At 44.8% G+C, this 10,088-nt stretch overlaps 1 protein-coding gene across 1 annotated transcript in view; it reads left to right on the forward strand.

The window, feature by feature from the left end:
* The window catches only part of LOC147009463 (uncharacterized), a 65,009-nt gene extending 58,528 nt beyond the window's left edge, over positions 1-6,481 (forward strand). Inside the window, exon 6 of the mRNA XM_085861748.1 lies at positions 385-6,481. Coding sequence (XP_085717874.1) covers positions 385-2,504 — 2,120 coding nt within the window. The 3' untranslated portion in view covers positions 2,505-6,481. The remainder of the gene's footprint in view (positions 1-384) is intronic.
* Positions 6,482-10,088: the final 3,607 nt, after the last annotated feature.

The raw sequence follows: 10,088 nt of genomic DNA on the forward strand, positions 1-10,088 counted from the left end.
TGTGTGTCCAAAGAGCACGAGCTTTTGCCTATCACAAGTTTTTGGAAATCTCAATTCATGGCAATCTTGCCATGAGAGGTTTGAGAGTTCAGACTTGAGATGAGAAAGATGTTGTTTTCTGGCTCTCCTGTGGGTAGACACACACTTGTTCTGAGCCTTATGGAAGGAACTGAGATTACCTTCAGTTGGGTTTGCTTTGCTTGAGGCAAACGCAAGTTGTTTCAGGACAACTGCCTCGCCACAAGCTTCAGTGAACCTTGTGCGGGAGGAAGGATAGGACAACTGAATTCCTCGGCTGAATAAATATTATCTGCAATGGATATGGATATACATTTTGTGAATCTGATGTTTTTTTTTTTTACAAGTCACGTATTGTATTTACAGGTGAATCCACTGAATCTACAAGAGAGACTGCACCTACGTATATGAATGGCACAGACACATGCCTGCAGGACTCGCCAAATGAAACAAACAAGAAGACTTTTTACAAACAAGACAAACAGAATGAGGAAATGTTTGCACAGAATAATTTTCACAAGACTCATAAAGAAAAGAAAGCTGAACGTCCATACAAATGCACAGTTTGTGGAAAACCTTGTAATCAATCATCCAACCTCAAGACACACATGAGATTACACAATGGTGAACGCCCATACAAATGTACAATTTGTGACAAATCTTTCAATCAGTCATCTCACCTAAAATCACACCAAAGAATACACAATGGTGAGCGCCCATACAAATGTACAAATTGTGGGAAATCTTTCAATCGCCAAGACAGCCATAAAATGCACATGAGAGTTCACAGTCGAGAATGCCCATACAAATGCAAAGTTTGTGCAAAATCTTTTACGAGGTCATCGAGCCTGAGAAAACACGTGATTATTCACAGCGGAGAGTGCCCGTACAAATGCTCAACTTGTGGAAAATCTTTCAATCAGTCATGTAACCTAAAATTCCACATGAGAATACACAGCGGTGAGCGTCCATACAAATGCACAAATTGTGGAAAATCCTTCAGACATTCATCCCACCTTAAAACACACATGGCAATTCACAATGGAGAACGCCCATACAAATGCTCAAGTTGTGGAAAATCTTTTAATCGGTCATCCACCCTTAAAACACACGTGACAATTCACAATGGAGAACGCCCGTACAAATGCGCAAGCTGTGGAAAATCTTTTAATCAGTCATCCACCCTTAAAACACACAACCTAATTCACAATGGAGAAGGACCATACAAATGCACAAGTTGTGGAAAATCCTTTTATCGTTCAACCAACCTTAAAACCCACGTCACAATTCACAACGGTGAACGCCCATACAAATGCACAATTTGTGGAAAATCTTTCAGTCATTCATCCAACCTTAAAACACACATGATAATTCACAATGGTGAACGCCCATACAAATGCACAAGTTGTAGAAAATCTTTTAATCGGCCATCTCACCTAAAATCACACATGAGAAGTCACAATGTTGAGCGCCCATACAAATGCAGAAGTTGTGGAAAATCTTTCAATCGGTCATCCACTTTTAAATCGCACATGGCAATTCACAATGGAGAGTGCCCGTACAAATGCACAATTTGTGGAAAATATTTTAATTGGTCATCCACCCTTAAAACGCACATGGTAATTCACAATGTTGAGCGCCCGTACAAATGCGCAAGTTGCGCAAAATCTTTCAGTCGGCCATATTCCCTAAAATCACACATGACAATTCACAATGGAGAACGGCCATACAAATGCACAAATTGTGGAAAATCTTACAATCGGTCATATTACTTAAAAGCACACATGACAATTCACAATGGTGAACGCCCATGTAAATGCACAATTTGTGGGAAATCTTTTAATTGGTCGTCCATCCTGAAAAAACATATGATAATTCACAATGGTGAACGACCGTTCAAATGCACAATTTGTGGAAAATCTTTCAATCAGTCACCTCACCTTAAAGGGCACATGCTAACTCACAATGGAGAACGCCTCTTCAAATGCACAATTTGTGGGAAATCGTTTATTCAGGCACCTCACCTTAAAAGACACATGTTAACCCACAATGGAGAACGCCCTTTCAAATGCACAATTTGTGGAAAATCCTTTAATCAGTCATCCAACCTTAAAACGCATATGACGATTCACAATGGCGAACGCCCATTCAAATGCACAATGTGTGGGAAATCTTTTAATCAGTCATCCACCCTTAAAACACACAAGAGAATTCACAATGGTGAACACCCATTCAAATGCACAATTTGTGGAAAATCTTTTAATCAGTCATCCAATCTTAAAACGCACATGACGATTCACAGTGGTGAACGCCCGTACGGATGCACAATTTGTGGAAAATGTTTTAATTGGTCATCCAACCTTAAAACTCACATGAGAATTCACAATGGCGAACGCCCATACAAATGCACAATTTGTGGGAAATCTTTTAATCAGTCACCTCACCTTAAAACGCACATGACGATTCACAGTGGAGAATGCCCGTAGAAATGCACAATTTGTGGAAAGTCTTTCATTCATCCATCCACCCTGAAAATACACATTGGAATGCACAATGGAGAACAATGAAATTAACGGTGTGAGTTTTGCAGCAACACTGTATGTCCAAGAGAAAATATCAGGCAAACAACGACAGAAAAAAATATTGATGTGATAATCTGGCCAGAAACAAAATACTGCCATGGAAACATCGACAGAAAAGACTGAGGGTGGAAATGGGAGATATAGAACAATTCAAAACGCGAAACAGAAGTCTAAAGCTCATGAAAATAATCGGATAATAAAAAAGAACAACAACATAGAAAACAAGAAAAAGAGAAATCCGAGATTGCATACCTTCGCCAGGACTTCTTTTGAGTGCTATATTTTTATGGGTTTCAGGGTAAATCCAATATGGCTACCAAACTATGTGACCTTTGACATCATATGTGTGAACCTCTTGTTCCTCATGGACAGGCGTTCGTACGCGTAAAGTTTCGTCTCGATCTGTTCAGCCACTTCAAAAAAATATGATTTTTGAAGGTTTTTTTTTTCAACAATATGGCTGCCAAATCAAGTAACCGATGACATCATCAAAAAAATTTTCTGTGGACCATTTTATCCCGAGATGACCCTCAAAAATCTTCATACTGATCGGATGTAGCATTCTACATATGCAATTATGATGTTATAAGGAAAGCACCTCTGACATCAAAAAATTCACACTCATTCCCCATGAGGAGGACTTGCTGTATGCTAAGTTTCAATTTTTTTTCCTTGGTGCAGTTTCAGAGATAGAGGTTCAAATTTTGACCTGCCACACCACGTGACCTATAACGTCTAAATGATCCTTGGAACATTCTGCATGAGTAGTAACATCAATGTGAAAATTTTGTCTCAATCCAATAAGTGGTTGTGGAGAAAAACACTAAAGTTTTGTGTGGACAAACAAACAAATGGACTCAAATGCAATACCCTCTCCTTCTGCGAGTGTCACAATGGACGAGAACCATTAGATACCCATAATAATCTCCAAATACAACAGATAGCAGGTGGGGGGAAAAAACTTTGATGAAGCCAACAATAGACGAAATCTAAATCAACAGCTTGAAAACAACTAAAAAAAGTTCTACTGAGAGCAAGGGAAAAAGAAACAAAGTGTGAAAACTCCCCCTAAAAAAATATGACATTGAGAAGTTCTGAGAAGGTATATTTGAAGATGAAAAATAAAACAAAAAGGAAGCAGATTAGATACAACACTTGGAAAATAAAAAGCAACAACTGCAGGAAATGCACCCAATGATCATTGATGAAGAGAAAATTAGAAAACATCTCGAAAAAGAACCGAACTTCAAATGCCCAGGCCCGAAAGGGATTCCAAACTTTTGGCTAAAGCAACTACATGCTCTCCACCCTCACTACGCTCAAACATTTAACAAACTCATCCAAGGGGAATAGCCAATGGATGAATGGTTCCCAGAAGGTAACACTCTTTCAAATCCCGAAATCTGAAGAAACCCGTCTACCCAACAAATATAGACCAATAACAAGCCGACCAACAACATAACTTTAAACAGGTATAACATGCCTACCAACAACATAACTTTAAACAGGTATAACTGCATCACCGATGCAGTTTACGATCACCTAACTCAACAAGGATCTTGAGAGGCAGAGCAGAAACGATGTAAGAGAGGATGCTATGGTACAATCGACCATTTATTGTTAAACAAAACCATCCTCAAAAACTGCAAGCTCTGACAAAACAACTTATCCACAGCCTGGAAAGATTACAAAAATGCCTTTGATAGTGTTCCACATTCATGGATTATAAAATACATGCAATTATAAAAAATGGACCTCCAAAGAGTCACACTGATTGAGAAAGCAATGATGCTCTGGAACACAATGCTGATACTACCTTACGTGGAAGGAAGATTGAAATCCCAGGAGTAAAGATACGACGTGGTATCTTACAAAGTGTTCTCCTTTCATACAAAAATGACCAAAGAAACAAGAAAGGTAACACACCTACTGCACATGAATGATCGGAATCACCTTGCACCGAATGATAAAAAATGATCACTTCTGGTTCCGGGTTTGGAGCGTAGAGAGGTATCCTTAGGAGCTCTCTGCTGACAATCTCAAAGATAAGTTTCCGGTTGTTATTTGTCCCGTTTTAACTTTATTTTTCTCACCTACATGTTACTGTGTGTTCCAAGTTCGGTTTTGTTTCAAAAATCGTGCTATTTTGTGTTTTTGTCGACGTTGTCTGACCGGGTGTTTGAGGCCTAGGCTTGAGGCTTGAGGCCTAGGCTGAGGCCTACCGGTTCCCCTCGGTGTACGATCGTTTTATTTGTTTTTTCTCCCCATCACCTTCAATTTCTATCTTCCCCACTTTCCTTACGTCTGCCATTTCTCCCAACTAATCTCTCTATTTCTTATCTTAAATAAAAAATAAATAAATAAAAACCTGCCACCTTTCTCCTGAATTTGCTTCTTTTCTTCTTCATCGCCTCTTCTTCTTCCTCTTATTCTTCCTCCTCCTCCTCCTCTTCTTCTTCCTCGATTTTTTCCACAACACTTCCATTACCTAATCTGTTGAAAACTCTCTCAAACATTCATAATAACAACAAAAACACTCTTATAATGCTTCATCTTCCTCTCTCACACATGTGGTACTCTTTACTGTTTCATAATGCACTTCTCTTCTGCTATTTTAACAGACTGCTCTCATTTCGACCTCTCCTTCATTCCTTGCCTAAAAAATCCAACTGCAACAGTGTTTCTTCTCTCCATTCTCTGAATTCGCCTTTATTGCATCCATCAAGAATTGTGTTAAATCGCATCTCTGACCTAAAACTTAAAAAAAACCCCAGTTTGCTATGAATGTTCACTTTCCATCAAACATTCTTTTTTTCCAACTTCAGTGCCAACTCACCCCTCTCACCCCTCACTCTCAAAGCAACCATCCAACTCTTCTCCCTCCAATCCTCCCTCTCACCTCTCTCAAAAATTTTCCCCTCACCTTTGTCCCACCTTTCATCCCCCTCACTCATCCTTCTCAAAGTTGCCCCCCTCTCATCCACAAAGCTGCCTCCTTCCACTGCCCTCTCACCTCTAGCTCTTCACTCCACCTCCTCAAATCCTCAACTGCCTTCTGGCCCCTCTCTTGTCTCCCCTCTCCCCCAGCACCGCAGAGCCTTTTCTCCTCCTCATCCGGCCCCCTCCCCAAGCTATGCTGCAATCCCCCACACTCTTTCAACAACCGTCCTTACCTCCCCTCCTCGTCCCTTGTCCCCCCCCCCACCCCTGCACCCAAAGCCTCCTGCCCTACCTCTTCATTAAAAGTGTGGACCTCAAATATCCGGGGCCCTCGCTCAAACCTTTCAGATCTTTCCATACAGGTTGCCACTGACAAACCAGACATAATCTGCCTAACAGAAACTTTCCTCCCCCAAGACATGTCTGACTCCCAAGTATCTCTCCCTGGTTACTCCCTCCTCCGGTATGACAGACCTGAGCCTCGTCTGGTGGAGGAGTTGCTCTCTTCATCAAAGACTCCATTCCTCACTCTCCATGCACTGCCCTCACTTCCCCACATCCCCAGGAATAGCTCTGGCTATGGCTTCCCCTCCACTCCCACCTCATGTTTACATGTGTACTCTACCGTCCACCCAACAGTGATGACTCCACCGACACCTCACTATCTGAAAACATGGACCATCTTCTATCTTCTCATCCAAACTCTCTCTTCCTCTTATGTGGCGACTTAAATTATCATCATGCCAGTTGGCTAGGTGTGGGTACCTCTCTCACCTGTCATGGCACCTCAGCAAAAGCTTTCTCCGACTCATTGGGACTGACTCAATCGGTCAACTTCCCGACCCGGATCTCAACCAATGGAACTCCATCTCTTCTGGATCTGATTTTGACAAATTTCCCTGACAATATCTGTTGCTCTTCCTTCGCTCCAATCGGTTCTTCTGACCACGTCCTTGTCAAAGTGGACATCTCTCTGGCTGTTATCAGAGAACCACCTCACCGCCGTCGAGTCTGGCATTTCACTCAAGCCGGCTGGCAGGGTCTCCAAGCAGCCATCAAACTTATAGACTGGTCTCCTATCGCTACTTTCTCCAACATCAACTCATCCTGGGAATTCTTTCAAAGAAACTTGCTCTCACTCATGCACAGATTTATCCCCTCTCGTCTTCAGTTGTCCTACCCTTCCTCCCACCCTTAGTTTACTGAAGCTTGTGGCGAGGCAGTTGTCCTGAAACAACTTGCCTTTGCCTCATGGAAAGCAAACCCAACTGAGGGCAATCTCAGTTCCTTCCATAAAGCTTGGAACAAGTGTGCATCTACCCTCAGGAGAGCCAGGAAACAACATCTTTCGAATCTGAAGTCTGAACTCTCAAACTTTTCTCCTTCCTCAAAATCCTGGTGGCATCTAATCAAATCTGTTTCTGGTGTATGTTCCCCCTCCATCCCCTCCCTTACCTCAAATGGCCGCACTGCTGATACCGCACGGGAAAAAGCTGAATGCCTAAACTCGGTGTTTGCAGCTAAATATTGTGTCAAAAACCCATCACTTTCTCTACCCACCTTACCCAGTCACACCCAACTGTCCGTGGACTCTGTGTCCTTTACTCCTGTCAAGGTGGAGAGCTTGCTGTCAAACCTCGACTCAGATTCTGCAACCGGTCCAGACGGCATCAGCCCACGTGTGCTCAAAGCCTGCTATTCTGCTCTTGCTCACCCTCTCTCTGTTCTATTCACCCTCTCATTTGCTCAAGGTCATCTGCCATCTGCCATCTGCTTGGAAATCTGCAAACATCACTGCCCTGCATAAAAAGGTGCAAAACAGATCCCTGCAACTATAGACCAATCAGCCTTCTCCCAATCATCAGCAAGGTTATGAAATCCATCATCGCTTCTGACATTAAATCCTTCCTCTTCTCCAATGGCTTGATTTCCGATCATCAATTTGGTTTCAGACCAGGTCACTCGACCCTTGATATGCTGCTTCTGCTCTCCCAACAATGGATGGAGTTCCTCAATGCCAGACAGCAAATCCAAGCCGTATCCCTGGACATATCACGTGCTTTTGACACAGACTGGCACCCTGCCCTACTCACCAAACTCTCTTCCTATGGTATCCAAGACCATCTCCACTCATGGCTCGCAGAATTCCTCTCCTATCGCAGTCACCGTATGGCCCTAAATGGAGTTCTTTCATCCCCTCTTCCTGTCCAGGCTGGAGTTCCTCAAGGTAGTGTTCTGGGCCCTGTTCTTTTTCTGGTTTTCATCAATGATCTCTCTGGCTCTCTGGAAAATCCTCTATATCTCTTTGCTGATGACTCCACCCTCTGCCGTACCATCGGTCATCCCTCAGACCGGCAAGCAGCAGCTGCTTCGCTCACTGCAGATCTGGATAAAATCACAAACTGGTCCAACACGTGGAACATGTCTTTCAATCCGGACAAATCTCACACTCTCACTTTGTCTTTTCGAAAGGAACGTTTAGAAAACCCACCCATCCACTTTCTCAACAATCCTCTGGAAGAAGTCCTTTCTTTCAAGCTTCTGGGTCTCACTATCAGGTCAGGTCAGGTCAGGTCAGGTATGGGAGCATGCGCCAGAACAGCGCGTCGCTGCATCCACTTTCCGCCGGTACTCCAGGGGCCTCCGTCTGGCCATCCCCCAGGCAGATGCCAGGCCCATCCCCATCTCCTTGAGATGATGGTCAACCTGCTGCAACCACGAGGCACGTGGTCGGCCCAATGGCCTCCTCCACTCATGAGACTCCCTCGCTGAGAGAATCTGGTGAGCAGGATCAGAGTCAGGAAAACGAGCCACATGTCCATACAGCCGCAACTGACGCTCACGGACTATGCAGGTAACAAATCTCATCCGAGTCTCTCTCAGCAACCGCTCGTTGGACACAAACTCCGACCAGCGATAGCCAAGGATTCTCCGAAGAGACCTGGTACCAAAGGAATTAAGTCTCCATCTCAGATCCTTGGTCAGAGTCCAAGTCTCGCATCCATAGAGCAAGAGTGGAAGTACCAAGGACCTGAAGACTCGGACTTTCGTCCTCCCGCACAGGTACCGGCAGCGCCACACCCCATGATCCAGTGAATCCATGACTCCCCAGGCCCGACCCAGACATCTATTGACCTCTGACTCGCAGTCAGCAGAGACATGAATATCACTGCCAAGGTAAGTGAATCTCTCCACGACCTCAACAACCTCACCACAAACAGGCTTAGACAGGACAGCAGCATCCAAGATGTCACCGAAAGCCTGGATCTTAGTTTTTACCCAAGAAACCCGTAATCCCAGCGGCTCCGACTCCTCATTCAGCACCTCGAGGGCCCCCAAAAGGATGTCTAAAGTCTCCGCAAAGATGACTGCATCATCTGCAAAATCAAGGTCCGCGATCTTGACATTCCCAAACGATGCACCGCAGCTTGATCTCTCCGACATCCTCCCTAGAATCCAGTCCATACAAGTGCTGAAAAGTGTGGGGGCCAGTACACACCCCTGATGAACTCCAATAACAACTGGAAATAAGTCAGAGATGGTACCACCACACTTCACAGCACTCTCAGTACCAGAGTAAAGTTCAGACATCAGATCGATCAATTTTGTTGGCACCCCACGAAGACCAAGAATCCTCCAGAGGACATCCCGATTCACTGAATCGAACGCTTTACAGAGATCAACATAGGCTTCCCCTGCCGAAGCAGCCCCTGCCGAAACTCTCGCCTGCGTTCGGTGAGGACACGAAGAGCAAGGATACGGTCAATCGTTGACCTCTTTGGTGTAAAGCCTGACTGCTCTGGACGCTGGTGCTCAAGCAGATGGTGGCGAACCCTGTCAAGAATTATCCGAGCAAAGACCTTGCCCGGCACTGAGAGCAGCGTCACCCCTCGGTAGTTGTTGCAGTCTTGGCGATCACCTTTCCCTTTCCAGAGAGGGACAACAAGGCTCCTCTTCCAGTCAGTTGGAATGATGCCTGTGTTCCAGGCAGAGCACAAAACTGCATGCAACGACACGAGTGCAGCATTTCCACCAGCCTTGAGAAGTTCAGCATGGATGCCACAGATCCCTGGAGCTTTCCCCCATTTCAACTGGTTCACCGCAGCCCGTGTTTCCACAAGCGAAGGTGGACCACAGTTGATTCGTGGGTCAGCAACAGGGATTGTAACACCCTTGATGTTCAACTCAACAGCTGGGGGATCAGCCCGGTACAACCGCTCAAAGTAACCGGCCCAGTGGGCCTTCACTTCAGACTCCTCTGTCAAGAGCCTACCACTCTCTGCTCGAACTGCAGTGCTCCGAGGGATGGGCATGGATGAACGCAATGCGCGAATTCCCCTGTAAGCGGGATGAGAATCACCTGTCCACAGGTGATGCTCTACCCCCTCACAGATTCCTTGTACATAGGCCTCCTTGTCCACCCTCAGTGCATGTACAGTTTTATGCCTCAGCTCCCTGAACAGCTCAGCTCTGCCATTCAGCCTGGCCCTGCGACTCTGGTCAATGGTATCCAGTGTCCCTTGAGAGACAAAATTCTTCTTTGCCCTG

This window comes from Eptatretus burgeri, chromosome 17 (assembly GCF_056783735.1).
Source record: "Eptatretus burgeri isolate ZD-2024b chromosome 17, Ebu_testis_v1, whole genome shotgun sequence".
NCBI classification, from domain to species: Eukaryota; Metazoa; Chordata; class Myxini; order Myxiniformes; family Myxinidae; genus Eptatretus; species Eptatretus burgeri.